General features: G+C 42.7%; 1 protein-coding gene across 9 annotated transcripts in view; it reads right to left on the bottom strand.

Annotated features, from left to right (window-relative positions):
• Positions 1–15670, bottom strand: part of fbrsl1 (fibrosin-like 1) — an 886448-nt gene extending 870778 nt beyond the window's left edge. For all 9 annotated transcript variants that reach the window (XM_061907119.1, XM_061907121.1, XM_061907120.1 and 6 more), the window contains exon 1: positions 14789–15670. In XM_061907119.1, coding sequence (XP_061763103.1) covers positions 14789–15067 — 279 coding nt within the window. In that variant the 5' untranslated portion in view covers positions 15068–15670. The remainder of the gene's footprint in view (positions 1–14788) is intronic.
• Between the last annotated feature and the right edge of the window lie 354 nt (positions 15671–16024).

Consider the following 16024-nt stretch of genomic DNA (forward strand, 5'->3'; position numbering starts at 1 on the left):
TTGACAGGGGCGAAAGGACCACATGCTCCCACCACCAGGAGTGCAAGCTTATCGGAGTGTGATGTAATAGGTCAGCAGCACTATTCCCGGGTAAAACGCTGCAAGTGCTAGCCTACTCATAATTGATGAGCAATTAGCACAGGTAGTGTAGGTCGGCAACTCTACTTAAGCATCCGAGCAGGAAGGTGACAGAATGAGTCATGAGACACGGACTGAGTACACAATTCAAACACGGCATCAACTCACACAATTGCAGTTTATAGCGGAAAAGGAATGAGTACCGTTTGAAGCACGGAGCAATCAGTCAAAATTGCAGTTTTTTGTACCAATTCACAACCGCTTGCATCATTTTACTGCAACCAACAACATTATTTAATGTACCAGAACCAATTTGCATGCAAATCAGACCAATTACCAACAAGTAGCTGACATGAGAGTATTGTTTCACGTACAACCATAGCATGCTTCATTTACTTTAGCCTTCAAACAGAAGCTTGTACAAACCCCGTTTCCATATGAGTTGGGAAATTGTGTTAGATGTAAATATAAACAGAATACAATGATTTGCAAATCCTTTTCAAGCCATATTCAGTTGAATATGCTACAAAGACAACATACTTGATGCTCAAACTGATAAACATTTTTTGCAAATAATCATTAACTTTAGAATTTGATGCTAGCAACACATGACAAAGACGTTGGGAAAGGTTGCAATAAATACTGATAAAGTTGAGGAATGCTCATCAAACACTTATTTGGAACATCCCACAGGTGTGCAGGCTAATTGGGAACAGGTGAGTGCCATGATTGGGTATAAAAGCAGCTTCCATGAAATGCTAAGTAATTCACAAACAAGGATGGGGCGAGGGTCACCACTTTGTAAGCAAATTGTCGAACAGTTTTAGAACAACATTTCTCAACGAGCTATTGCAAGGAATTTAGGGATTTTACCATCTATGCTCCGTAAAATCATCAAAAGGTTCAGAGAATCTGGAGAAATCACTGCACGTAAGCGAGGATATTACGGACCTTTGAGCCCTCAAGCGGTACTGCATCAAAAACCGACATCAGTGTGAAGGATATCACCACATGGGCTCAGGAACACTTCATAAAACCACTGTCAGTAACCAAACTTGGTTGCTACATCTGTAAGTGCAAGTTAAAATTCTACTATGCAAAGCAAAACCCATTTATCAACAACACCCAGAAACGCTGCCGGCTTCGCTCATCTAAGAGGGACTGATGCAAAGTGGAAAAGTGTTCTGTGGTCTGACGAGTCCACATTTCAAATTATATTTGGAAACTGTGGACGTGGTGTCCTCCGGAACAAAGAGGAAAATAACCATCCGGATTGTTATAGGCGCGAAGTTCAAAAGCCAGCATGCGTGATGGTATGGGGGTGTATTAGTGCCCAAGGCATGAGTAACTTACACATCTGGGAAGGCACCATTAATGCTGAAAGGTCCATACAGGTTTTGGAGCAACATATGTTGTCATCCAAGCAACGTTATCATGGACGCCCCTGCTTATTTCAGCAAGACAATGCCAAGCCACGTGTTACAACAGCGTGGTAAAAGAGAGCGGGTACTTTCCTGGCCCGCCTGCAGTCCAGACATGTCTCCCATGGAAAATGTGTGGCGCATTATGAAGCGTAAAATACGACAGCGGAGACCCCGAACTGTTGAACGACTGAAGCTCTACATAAATTACACTTTCAAAGCTTCAACAATTAGTTGAAGCTGTCACTAAATACTGTTCGTCCCTACATCTGTAAGTGCAAGTTAAAGCTCTACTATGCAAAGCGAAAGCCATTTATCAACAACATCCAGAAACGCCGCCGGCGTCTCTGGGCCTGAGATCATCTAAGTTGGACTGATGCAAAGTGGAAAAGTGTTCTGTGGTCTGACGAGTCCACATTTCAAATTGTTTTTGGAAATATTTGACATCGTGTCATCCGGACCAAAGGGGAAGCGAACCATCCAGACTGTTATCGATGCAAAGTTGAAAAACCAGCATGTGTGATGGTATGGGGGTGCATTAGTGCCCAAGGTATGGGTAACTTACACATCTGTGAAGGCACCATTAATGCTGAAAGGTACATACAGGTTTTGGAACAACATAAGATGCCATTTAAGCGCCGTCTTTTTCATGGACGCCGCTGCTTATTTCAGCAAGACAATGCCAAGCCACATTCAGCACATGTTACAACAGCGTGGCTTCGATAAGAAAGAGTGCGGGTACTTTCCTGGCCCGCCTGCAGTCCAAACATGTCTTCCATCGAAATTGTGTGGTGCATTATGAAGCGTAAAATACGACAGCGGAGACCCCGGACTGTTGAAGGACTGAAGCTCTACATAAAACAAGAATGGGAAAGAATTCCACTTTCAAAGCTTCAACAATTAGTTTCCTCAGTTCCCAAACGTTTATTGAGTGTTGTTAAAAGAAAAGGTGATGTAACACAGTGGTGAACATGCCCTTTCCCAACTACTTTGGCACGTGTTGCAGCCATGAAATTCTAAGTTAATTATTATTTGCAAAAAAAAACAAAGTTTATGAGTTTGAACATCAAATATGTTGTCTTTGTAGTGCATTCAACTGAATATGGGTTGAAAAGGATTTGCAAATCCTTGTATTCTGTTTGGGGCTTCACGGTGGCAGAGGGGTTAGTGCGTCTGCCTCACAATACGAAGGTCCTGCAGTCCTGGGTTCAAATCCAGGCTCAGGATCTTTCTGTGTGGAGTTTGCATGTTCTCCCCGTGAATGCGTGGGTTCCCTCCGGGTACTCCGGCTTCCTCCCACCTCCAAAGACATGCACCTGGGGATAGGCCCCTCCCACCTCCAAAAACATACACCTGGGGATAGGCCCCTCCCACCTCCAAAGACATACACCTGGGGATAGGCCTCTCCCACCTCCAAAAATATGCACCTGGGGATAGGTTGATTGGCAACACTAAATGGTCCCTAGTGTGTGAATGTGAGTGTGAATGTTGTCTGTCTGTGTTGGCCCTGCGATGAGGTGGCGACTTGTCCAGGGTGTACCCCGCCTTCCGCCCGATTGTAGCTGAAATAGGCGCCAGCGCCCCCCGCGACCCCAAAAAGGGAATAAGCGGTAGGAAATGGATGGATGGATGGCTGTATTCTGTTTATATTTACATCTAACACAATTTCCCAACTCATATGGAAACAGGGTTTGTAAAAGAGTGACTTGATACCTGTGCTCAGCCAGCATGGATCGGGCATTTTATAAATGAGAATAAATGACAATAATTGCATTTCCTCAGCAACATCCACTTTAGTATAATGACGGGAGCAAATACAAACGCACACTGATTTAAAACCACAAATGAAGAAGAAATATGACGGCTGCACGCGGTACAAATCAGTCATTAGGAGCAAAGTGTGGACGGACACCAGCAGGCTGGCACGGGAGAAGCCAGTAAAAGGCACTTAGCGGCTGTGACATCCTCAAAGTCTTTTTCTCAGTCAGCAGCTGTGAGAAGCGCATAAGGGCAGAAATAATCACAGATACAAGATCATAGCACGCATGAGGATTCTTCCTTCACACGTTTGCTTCATAAATATGTCAGGATGTAAGCACGCCTGTGACATCCCTGACACTAAATAGCAAGATAATCCTGCTTTATGGTAATCTTATAGTCAGATTTAATGAGGTGTATTATATTTGATCTATAATAGCTGCTTCCTTCTGGGATTTCAAAAGCCCTTTAATAGTTGTTGGTGATTAGAGTTCAAGCACCTGCTATCCACTAAAACCTATTCCATGTTTTTGCTATTTAAATCCATTCCAAGTAACGTGGAAAGGCAATATAAGACTTGTTGACAGATGGTCCGGCTGACTATCATCATTTGACAATTCCACTGTTCAGCTTTTTTCATGGCAATTCCCTGTTAGCTGATTTTCCATGCAGTCTTTGTGCTGTAAAGCTGCATGTACAAACCCCGTTTTAATATGAGTTGGGAAATTGTGTTAGATGTAAATATAAACAGAATACAATGATTTGCAAATCCTTTTCAAGCCATATTCAGTTGAATATGCTACAAAGACAACATATTTGATGTTCAAATAATCATTAACTTTAGAATTTGATGCCAGCAACACGTGACAGAAAAGTTAAGAAAGGTGCCAATAAATACTGATAAAGTTGAGGAATGCTCATCAAACACTTATTTGGAACATCCCACAGGTGTGCAGGCTAATTGGGAACAGGTGGGTGCCATGATTGGCTATAAAAACAGCTTCCCAAAAAATTTCAGAAGAAAGGATGGGGCGAGGTACACCCCTTTGTCCACAACTGCGTGAGCAAATAGTCAAACAGTTTAAGAACAACGTTTCTCAAAGTGCAATTGCAAGAAATTTAGGGATTTCAACATCTACGCTCCATAATATCATCAAAAGGTTCAGAGAATCTGGAGAAATCACTCCACGTAAGCGGCATGGCCGGAAACCAACATTGAATGACCGTGACCTTGAATCCCTCAGACGGCACTCTATCAAAAACCAACATCAATCTCTAAAGGATATCACCACATGGGCTCAGTAACACTTCAGAAAACCACTGTCACTAAATACAGTTGGTCGCTACATCTGTAAGTGCAAGTTAAAGCTCTACTATGCAAAGCGAAAGCCATTTATCAACAACATCCAGAAACGCCGCCGGTGTCTCTGGGCCCGAGATCATCTAAGATGGACTGATGCAAAGTGGAAAAGTGTTCTGTGGTCTGACGAGTCCACATTTCCAATTGTTTTTGGAAATATTCGACATCGTGTCATCCGGACAAAAGGGGAAGCGAACCATCCAGACTGTTATTGACGCAAAGTTGAAAAGCCAGCATGTGTGATGGTATGGGGGTGCATTAGTGCCCAAGGCATGGGTAACTTACACATCTGTGAAGGCACCATTAATGCTGAAAGGTACATACAGGTTTTGGAACAACATAAGCGCCGTCTTTTTCATGGACGCCCCTGCTTATTTCAGCAAGACAATGCCAAGCCACATTCAGCACGTGTTACAACAGCGTGGCTTCGTAAAAAAAAAAGTGCGGGTAGTTTCCTGGCCCGCCTGCAGTCCAGACCTGTCTCCCATGGAAAATGTGTGGCGCATTATGAAGCGTAAAATACGACAGCGGAGACCCCGGACTGTTGAAGGACTGAAGCTCTACATAAAACAAGAATGGGAAATAATTCCACTTTCAAAGCTTCAACAATTAGTTTCCTCAGTTCCCAAACGTTTATTGAGTGTTGTTAAAAGAAAAGGTGATGTAACACAGTGGTGAACATGCCCTTTCCCAACTACTTTGGCACGTTTTACCATGAATTGATTAACGTGGACCCCGACTTAAACAAGTTGAAAAACTTATTCGGGTGTTACCATTTAGTGGTCAATTGTACGGAATATGTACTGTACTGTGCAAACTACTAATAAAAGTATCAATCAATCAATCAAGTGTTGCAGCCATGAAATTGTAAGTTAATTATTATTTGCAAAAAAAAAAATAAGTTTATGAGTTTGAACATCACATATCTTGTCTTTTTAGTGCATTTGGGTTGAAAAAGATTTGCAAATTATTGTATTCTGTTTATATTTACGTCTAATACAATTTCCCAACTCATATGGAAACGGGGTTTGTAAAACTAAGCACAAGGATGTGTAGGAAGAAAGAGTCACGACTGATTAATTCCTTCACTGAGTCTGCATGGGTGGCAGTTGCTGAAATTAGGTGCCTGACACTATCATCCTTGGTTTGCAAATTAGGTCATCATCTTGAAATATAGACCCATGGGGACGCGTTAACTGTGTTTATTAAAGCTACAGATTTATATTTCAGCTCCAATAAAGCAAACGCTCCCCCATTACACCCATGGAAACAAAAACAGTCTGCCTTGACAGTCAATGTCCCGACGGGAGTACTGTTTTGTCATTCAACATATAATAGGATTCAAAATATGTCATTCGACAGCATATTTTGTCAGCAGCAGAAACGATTTAAAGTGCACATTGCATCAGACTGTAAGAGAAAACCGCTACAAAAGGAGGTGCATCAACAAGCAAAATGCCAGCAGTGCACGAACATCTCCAGTGGAAGCTGAATACAAAACAATCCAAGCCATTTGAGACGCAGCAACACCTGTTTCTTTTTTCTTAATGGCCCTTCTGCTGACGCTAGGCAACAACTTGAACTCGTAATATTCAATGCAAACTACGCTCTAATTCACACTGAACTATGCGGAATTATACAGCCGGCCAGTATGATGGGGCCTTTAGATCAGAGCCATCTGGAACCCTTGGGAGCAGCAATTACACTTAAACTCATTTAATGCATCCTGAAGGACCTCACATTGCTGACAAATGTGATATGTTTGCAGTTCATCAAGCACTTTACTGATTACAAATGGAGTCTGTCAAAAATGATTTAGATCAGGGGTGTCCAAAACTCTAAATCAGGGGTGCCCACACTTTTTCTGCAGGCGAGCTACTTTTCAATTGACCAACTCGAGGGGATCTACCTCATTTATATATATCATTTATATTTATTTATTTATGAAAGAGACATTTTTGTAAACAAGTTAAATGTGTTTAATGATAATACAAGCATGTGTAACACATATAGATGTCTTTCTTTCACAAAGACAAGAATATAAGTTGGTGTATTACCTGATTCTGATGACTTGCATTGATTGGAATCAGACAGTAATGATGATAACGCCCACATTTTCAAATGGAGGAGAAAAAAAGTTGTCCTTTCTGTACAATACCACATGAAAGTGCTTGGTTTTTGGCATCTAATTCATCCACACTTTACAAGAAAAACATTGGCGGCAAATTCCGTAGCTTGCTTGATTGACATTCACGGCACCCGAGGGTCTTGTGAGATGACGCTGGCTGCTGCCAGTTCATTATTATGAAAAAATGACAGAGAGGAAGGCGAGAAACACTTTTTATTTCAAGAGACTCTCGCGCCGTCCCTTCCGTCAAAACTCTAAAGGCCGACTGCACATTTCCTATCTTCACAATAAAAGCCCTGCTTCATGCTGCCTGCGCTAACTAAATACAGAGTCTCGGAAAACTGGCGTGCACAAGCGATCCCTCAGAAAGCTGGCGTGCACATCACATTTAACTTGTTTACAAAAATGTCTCTTTCATAAATAAATAAATATAAATGATGTATATATAAATGAGGTAGATCCCCTCGAGTTGGTCAATTGAAAAGTAGCTCGCCTGCAGAAAAAGTGTGGGCACCCCTGCCCTAAACCAAGTATTTAAACTTCGAGGACCGCTTGTGCAATAAAGAACTGTCGAGTGCAGTGTTTTTCAACCTTTTTTGAACCTAGGCACATGTTTTGCGTTAAAAAAAAATCTGGAGACACACCACCAGCAGAAATCCTTAAAAACAAAACTAAGTTGACAGTAAAAAGTCGTTGTCGCAAATGTTGGATATGACTTTAAAGCATAACCAAGCATGCATTTATATAGGTTTGTAGCTCTTGTCTCAAAGTAGGTGTACTATCACCACCTGTCACATTACGCCCTGACTTATTTTGAGCTTTTTGCCGTTTTCCTGTGTGTAATGTTTTAGTTATTTTGTTGCGCTCCCATTTTGGTGGATTTTTCTCTTTCTTGGGTATTTTCCTGTAGCAGTTTCATGTCTTCCTTTGAGCGATATTTCCCGCATCTACTTTTTTTTAGCAATCAAGAATATTTCAGTTGTTTTTATCCTTATTTGTGGGGACACTGTTGATTGTTGACATTGTTGATTGTCATGTCATGTTAGGACGTACAATGTCTTGCTTCACAGTAAGTCTTTGCTGTCGTCCAGCATTCTGTTTTTGTTTACTTTGCAACCATTTCAGTTTTAGCTTCGTTCTGCACAGCTTCCCCTAAGCTTCAATGCCTTTTCTTAGCGGCACTCGCCTTTTGTTTATTCTTAGTTAAAGCATTAGACACCTTTTTACCTGCACACTGCTTCCCACTGTTTCCAGCATCTATAAAGCAATTAGCTACCTCCTGCCACCTACTGATATGGAAGAGTATCACACGGTTATTCTGCCCAGCTCTAGACAGCACCGACACTCAACAACAACACATCATTTGCAGACTATAATTACTGGTTTATAAATTAACATATTTTTAACCCAATTAGGTGAAATTAAATAATCTCCACACAGACTTGTTGAAAAACACGGGTCAAGTGCAATTGCATGAGTTGATATATGTGAACAATCATTATCGATGTATTTTTAGATACAGGGCCAGTATTTTGATCAGGAAGGTGAGAAACACTAATATGTATCACTATTAGTAGTACTTTAACTTTAATCGACACTATATCTGGAGTAGGGGTGCAACAATTCATTTGATTCATTTAATTAGGAAAGTGCTTTGATTTAGATTCTGTTGCTTCAATTAATCGTTTAATGAGTGAAACTAATTTATAAATTCCACACCACATTGAGTGCCTGGAACTTTAAATACGCAGACATTTCCACAGGACTGCTGCAAAAGAGCGTACATGAGAGCGGTGCTGTGATATGTGTAAGGGTGAAAAGCAGAGATTTAAAAAATTTATATTTTTAATAAAAAAAATGTAATAAAAAAGCCGCTGCTCCTCCACATGGAGAGGAGCCAGATGAGGTGGTTCGGGCATCTGGTCAGGATGCCACCCGAACGCCTCCCGAAGGAGGTGTTTAGGGCACGTCCAACCGGTAGGAGGCCACGGGGAAGACCCAGGACACGTTGGGAAGACTATGTCTCCCGGCTGGCCTGGGAACGCCTCGGGATCCCCCGGGAAGAGCTAGACGAAGTGGCTGGGGAGAGGGAAGTCTGGGCTTCCCTGCTTAGGCTGCTGCCCCCGCGACCCGACCTCAGATAAGCGGAAAAAGATGGATGGATGGATGGATATTTTTAATAAAATTGCACTTTAAACAACTTTAACCAGGTGGCTGAATTCAACTACTTAAAGTTGATGGTTGTGTCACCAAATATTTGTTGTGCTGTTTGTTTTTGTAATCATTATGTCCTTGTTCACACTGCAGTTCAATTTTGATATATTTTTTTTTTTCTGCCCATATGTGGCCTTGTATCGGAGAGTACATCATAATGTCCCACAAAGTCAAAATGCTTGCCCTCGATCTTCTTCATCTTTAACACGGCCTCATTCCGTTAAGAAAAATATTGACCTTGACTGCACAAAAGTCTAAAGAAATTGCAAAAAATGTGCCAGCACTGGAACTTATTAAAATCAGAGCCATGTTTACTTCCGTGCAGTGCGATGATGTCATGTTTGCATGTGGGTCAGATTGAGTTCACATTAGACATTGCATTTTTTTTGTCATGTAAACCCCGACAGAAAGAGATAGGATTTGACTAGGGATGCACCGATTAATCGGTAACTGAATATATTCGGCCGAATATGGCAAAAAAAGCCACATTCGGCCTTCGGTGGAATGAGTTAAAAACAAGGCCGAATAGTGGCGTGTGACGCAATTTTTTGACGCGGTGACGCAATCAACCAACGTGGGATATGTTGTGTACCTGTATAAGTGTATGAGGTTACAAGCACACACTTAATTGAGATTTAGTGGGGCCTCTGTTTACATTATTAGCCTGTTGTGTAGGCTACCTGTATAAGTGTATGAGGTTACAAGCACACACTTAATTGAGATTTACTTTGTTTACATTATTAGCATATCTACTGTGGCTAAGCAGACTTTTGCCAAAAGGACAATAATTCATTTGTTGTGGGTTTATCCACTTTAAGGCACTTTATTTTTTTTTGGAATGCATGTTTTGTTTGAAGGCCTAATATAAATGGAAAATGTTGTGCTTTTTTTGAAAAGCAAAGGCTACTGGAATATTTAAAAAATGTCAATATTCAATAAAAAATGACTTTATTTGAAAAACATGTGTAAACATTTATTCTAGGCTATTTATGCATCCCCATCCATCCATTTTCTACCGCTTATTCCCTTTCGGGGTCGCGGGGGGCGCTGGCGCCTATCTCAGCTACAATCGGGCGGAAGGCGGGGTACACCCTGGACAAATCGCCAGCTAAAAATTGTGAAAAACTGCATTCATTATTCGGTATTTGGTATTCGGCCTTCGGCCAAGCGGTTAAGTTTTATTCGGTTTCGGCTTCGGCCACAAATTTTCATTTCGGTGCATCCCTAGATTTGACCCAAAAATATCCGAATTGGCCATCCTGCACAAATATGTCGCTGCGTCATTAACCTCCAGGCCTGCTGATATATTTACGATAATGTGTGTTTTGGTATATGATAAATGATAGATAAATGATAAATGGGTTGTACTTGTATAGCGCTTTTCTACCTTCAAGGTACTCAAAGCGCTTTGACACTACTTCCACATTTACCCATTCACACACACATTCACACACTGATGGAGGGAGCTGCCATGCAAGGCGCCAACCAGCACCCATCAGGAGCAAGGGTGAAGTGTCTTGCTCAGGACACAACGAGGTTGGTACTAGGTGGGATTTGAACCAGGGACCCTCGGGTTGCGCACGGCCACTCTCCCACTGCGCCACGCCGTCCCAATCAAAGGAATGTCGTCTCCTTTTTTGTTTTTATCCTAAATTGTCTTCACCTTGAAAAGAATAACCTGATTGACAGCACTCACGCCTTTCCCACTACAACCTTGGACTCGCCCCCACCCTTGCGAGGACTTGTTGACCATGGACTCCTTGCTAATAAGACTGAAGAATTCTTAATCTTCTGGCACAGACTTGCCTGTGGGGGCACCCACTTATGTACACAATCACAGACTACCATTGTACCCCCAAAAGGTGCAATGGTGTACTTTTTGTGAGCCTCCTCGGAGAAGTGGCTGACACGCAACAGAAAAACTCGGAGGTGCCGATGTATATTTTTCTTGGCCTTTTGTATTTCAAAAAACCAACAAAAAAATATCTTTAAAAGGGAAACGTTTGGACACCCCCGATCTGGATGAATGGACAGAAGCTCCGAGGGCCGTATTTCCTTAAATTTCCGCCGGGTATATAGTATGCACCTGACTAGAATTACTGCCGGGTCAAACTCGTTTCGCCAAATAATTAGCGCATGCTTAGCATTACCGCCGGCTCAGGATTGAACTTGTTTCGCAAAATATTATTTTTCTTAGCGCATGTCTAGAATTTCCACCGGGTCAAACTCGTCACGTCACGAGTGACACTTCACCTGTCATCATTTTCAAAATGGAGGAGGCTGATTCCAATCATTTGAAATCGCATAAAGGGAAGAAGATTAAGAGCTATTCAGTAGGATTTAAGGTCCAAGCTATTGAATATGCTAAAAAGAACAGTAAGCAGCTATGTTTTATTAATATACCGTAGCTGCGTGTGTCAAATATGAGTCATTAAATGACTCCCGCCTCCTGGTGGTCGAGGGCGCTAGTGATCCTTCTTGCGACTACTCGGCTGCAGAAGAAGTGACAACAAGCAGCGATCGTTTATTTTTTCCTCTCGCTTGCACTTTTAACATGGAGGATTACATATCTAAAATGAAACAGTTTTCTAAACTGGACTTTCAATCGAAGCAGGAGGTAATAAAGGAAGATCTCGATAGAGAAAGAGAGACTTTTAAAACTGAAGAAAGATAAGGAAGACTTCTATAAACAAGTTATCGATGATTTTGATCAGAAGGAGCTGCGCATGGACTTCATTTATAAGTAAAGGTAAGACCATAATAACATTTTTTTTATTAAATGTGCTTTCATGATGGTATCCTTACATCACACTCAAATTTATAAGCGCAGGACTAAATTTACCGCATGCCTTTGGTAAACACCAGCGTGAGAAGAGGTTTTAAATTAATTAGCGCCCTGGCGGCAATTCAAGGAAATATGGTACCACCCCACCATTAAGTGATGCGAGTGTACCCCCAAAAGGGGTACTTTTTGAGAGTTCACATCAACAGACATGTTTATTTTGCTTACCTCCAGACTGTCCAAACTGATAAAACTTAGAATTGACGGATAGATCTGAAGTTGATGTAGACTCTAGTGCAGACCTGGGCAAATTAAGCCAGGTGGGAAGCCATTAGCCTTTAGCCACACAAACACAGCCGGTGTTTTCTTGTTTAAAATTCCCAAAGGTGAAGCTTTACTACGGAACAGAGAGGTCAAGCGAACAAGGATCCCGACCACATGTCAACCGGCAGGTTTCGGTGAGAAAATTGTGGTAATAAGTCGGCTCTAACCATAGTTACGAGCGGAGATGGCGTCCTCCTGCGGCAGCTGCAGAATATTACCTCCTCCCACCAGAGACACTGCGGTCACCACACCCGTGGCCACACCCCTCTGACTTTCAGGTACTATATAATCTCACTAAAACACTAGCAACACAATAGGCAGATAAGGGATTTTCCATAATTATCCTAGTAAATGTGTTTAATAACATCTGAATCGCCTTTTCTTTTAATAGACTTTCACTCTCACTTTCCTCATCCAGAAATCTTTCATACTGGCTCAAATAATGGGGAAATTGTCGCTTTCTCTGTCCGAATCGCTCTCGCTGCTGGTGGCCATGATTGTAAACAATGTTCAGATGTGAGGAGCTCCACAACCCGTGACGTCACGCGCACATCGTCTGCTACTTCCGGTACAGGCAAAGCTATTTTATTAGCGACCAAAAGTTGCGAACTTTATCGTGGATGTTCTCTACTAAATCCTTTCAGCAAAAATATGGCAATATGGCGAAATGATCAAGTATGACACGTAGAATGGACCTGCTATCCCCGTTTAAATAAAAACATCTCATTTCAGTAGGCCTTTAATGTGTGAGGAGTGTTCAAAAGGAGTCTCCTTGGAAAAATGGCTGAAAAAACACTAAAACACTCAGTTGATGTAGACTCTAGTGCAGACCTGGGAAAATTAAGGCCCGGGGGCCACATTTGAGCCAGGTGGGAAGTTTTTAGCCTTTAGCCACACAAATACAGCCGGTGTTTTCTTGTTTAAAATTCCCAAAGGCGAAGCTTTACTATGGAACAGAGCGGTCAAGCGAACATGGATGCCGACCACATGTCAACCGGCAGGTTTTGGTGAGAAAATTGTGGTAATAAGTCGGCTCTCCCCGTAGTTACGAGCGGAGTTGGCGTCCTCCTGCGGCAGCTGCAGACTATTACCTCCTCCCACTGTGGTCACCACACCCATGGCCACACCCCTCCGACTTTCAGGTACTATATAATCTCACTAAAACACTAGCAACACAATAGGCAGGTAAGGGATTTTCCAGAATTATCCTAGTAAATGTGTCTAATAACATCTGAATCGCCTTTTTTAATAGACTTTCACTCTCACTTTCCTCATCCAGAAATCTTTCATACTGGCTCAAATAATGGGGAAATTGTCGCTTTCTCGGTCCGAATCGCTCTAGCTGCTGGTGGCCATGATCGTAAACAATGTTCAGATGTGAGGAGCTCTACAACCCGTGACGTCACGCGCACATCGTCTGCTACTTCCGGTACAGGCAAGGCTTTTTTATTAGCGACCAAAAGTTGCGAACTTTATCGTGGATGTTCTCTACTAAATCCTTTCAGCAAAAATATGGCAATATGGCGAAATGATCAAGTATGACACGTAAAATGGAGCTGCTATCCCCGTTTAAATAAGAACATCTCATTTCAGTAGGCCTTTAATGTGTGAGGAGTGTTCAAAAGGAGTCTCCTAAGAAAAATGGCTGATAAGCACAAAAACACTCAGTTGATGTAGACTCTAGTGCAGACCTGGGCAAATTAAGGCCCGGGGGCCACATTTGAGCCAGGTGGGAAGCTTTTAGCCTTTAGCCACACAAACACAGCCAGTGTTTTCTTGTTTAAAATTCCCAAAGGTGAAGCTTTACTATGGAACAGAGCGGTCAAGCGAACATGGATCCCGACCACATGTCAACCGACAAGTTTCGGTGAGAAAATGGTGGTAATAAGTCGGCTCTTACCGTAGTTACGAGCGGAGATGGCGTCCTCCTGCAGCAGTTGCAGACTATTACCTCCTCCCACTGTGGTTACCACACCCGTGGCCACACCCTTACGACTTTCAGGTACTATGTAACCTCACTAAAACACTAGCAACACAATAGGCAGATAAGGGATTTTCCAGAATTCTCCTAGTAAATGTGTCTAATAACATCTGAATCGCCTTTTTTAATAGACTTTCACTCTCACTTTCCTCATCCAGAAATGTTTCATACTGGCTCAAATAATGGGGAAATTGTCGCTTTCTCGGTCCGAATCGCTCTAGCTGCTGGTGGCCATGATCGTAAACAATGTTCAGATGTGAGGAGCTCTAAAACCCGTGACGTCACGCGCACATCGTCTGCTACTTCCGGTACAGGCAAGGCTTTTTTATTAGCGACCAAAAGTTGCAAACTTTATCGTGGATGTTCTCTACTAAATCCTTTCAGCAAAAATATGGCGAAATGATGAAGTATGACACATAGAATGGACCTGCTATCCCCGTTTGAATAAAAACATCTCATTTCAGTAGGCCTTTAATGTGTGAGGAGTGTTCAAAAGGAGTCTCCTTGGAAAAATGGCTGATAAGTACAAAAAAAATCATAAGTACCACTGTATATTTTTTCTTGGTCTTTTGTATTTGTATATTTGTATTACAAAAAGTATCTTAAAAGGGAAAAGTTTGGACACCCCAGATCTGGATAAATGGGTACACCACCCCACCAGCAAGTGATGCCAGGGTACACCCAAAAGGAGTACTTTTTGGGGGTACTCGTCAACCATGTGATGATGCGTTGCTTTGCTTACCTCCAGACTGTCCAGACTGATAAAACTGCTAATAGCAAATCCATCAATGATGTCCTCTTCCTGGCCGCTGGACTCCCGTCTTTTCCGCCTCGGGGCGCGCGGGGCTCTGGCTGCCGATGCGGGGCGCGGCGTCTTTTTAGCGGCGTCCCTCCCCGGGCAGTGTCCCTCCCTGTCGGGGCACAAGGAGTCCGGGTCTCCGCTCCCGGCCGTCCCCTGCAACCTCCGCACTCTTTCCCGCTTGGGCCGACATCTCCGACCCTGCTTCAGTTTCCCATCCATGTCGGGAGGAGAGTCAAACACGCCGACTACAAATGTCTTAAAACACTCAATGACCTTGAGTGGAAATATCCATTACGATACGCGAGTATATCCACAGGAGGGGGGGAGATGGGGGGGACGTGAAAGAAAAAAAAAAGCGCACACGACGCAGGTGCAAAAATCTCCGCAAAATAGACGATCTTTGTAACTTTTGTACCGACAACACGGACGCCGAGGCAGCGGATCCAAATCACGTCGCGTCACCTCCACGATCCATGATCCGGTGTCCACACACGCAAAAAAAATAAAATAAAATAAAATAAAAAAAAAAAACAGCTCGCTTGATTAATCCCGCTTGTGTTGACTTTTAAATCCGACTCGACGTGTGCGCAGTATTCCCTCCGCCTTGTCTGGCGTGGAAATCCAAACTCCGCACGGTCCGTTCCGGCTTGGGATAATGTTAGCTTTTTTTTTCCTCCCCGCAAATCCACTCCGCTCCGTCCCTTGGTTGCTCAGTGGCTGGCCGCGCTCTCCGGCGGCATAATGAGGCTTTGACAAGAGTCCTTAAAGCGACAGCGGTGATTCAAATCTTGGCTCCGTATTAGCATCACCTTCGTCTGCGAGGGAGACTCAGGCAAGCTTCGCGCAGAACGTGACTGACGTGTTTCCGCCACCTCTGGCCTACAATTCACCAAAGGAAGGAAGCTGGTGTTAAAAAAAAAAAAAAAAAAAAAGGAGAGGAAAAAAAAACATTTTCTCTGCCTGTCAGCCTGAATTCTCACACATGCTGTGTTTTATTATCTCTATGTCAGCTACATCACGTATTTCCCTGTGACACACACACACACACACACACACACACACACTTGTATTTCTTACCTTCTTGAGACCTCTGAAAAATGCCTACCTATTTAGGACCACCCTTTCTAGATACTGTATTTCCTTAAATTGCCGCCTGACTAGAATTACTGCCGGGTC

Source organism: Nerophis ophidion, linkage group LG07 (assembly GCF_033978795.1).
Source record: "Nerophis ophidion isolate RoL-2023_Sa linkage group LG07, RoL_Noph_v1.0, whole genome shotgun sequence".
Taxonomy (NCBI): Eukaryota; Metazoa; Chordata; class Actinopteri; order Syngnathiformes; family Syngnathidae; genus Nerophis; species Nerophis ophidion.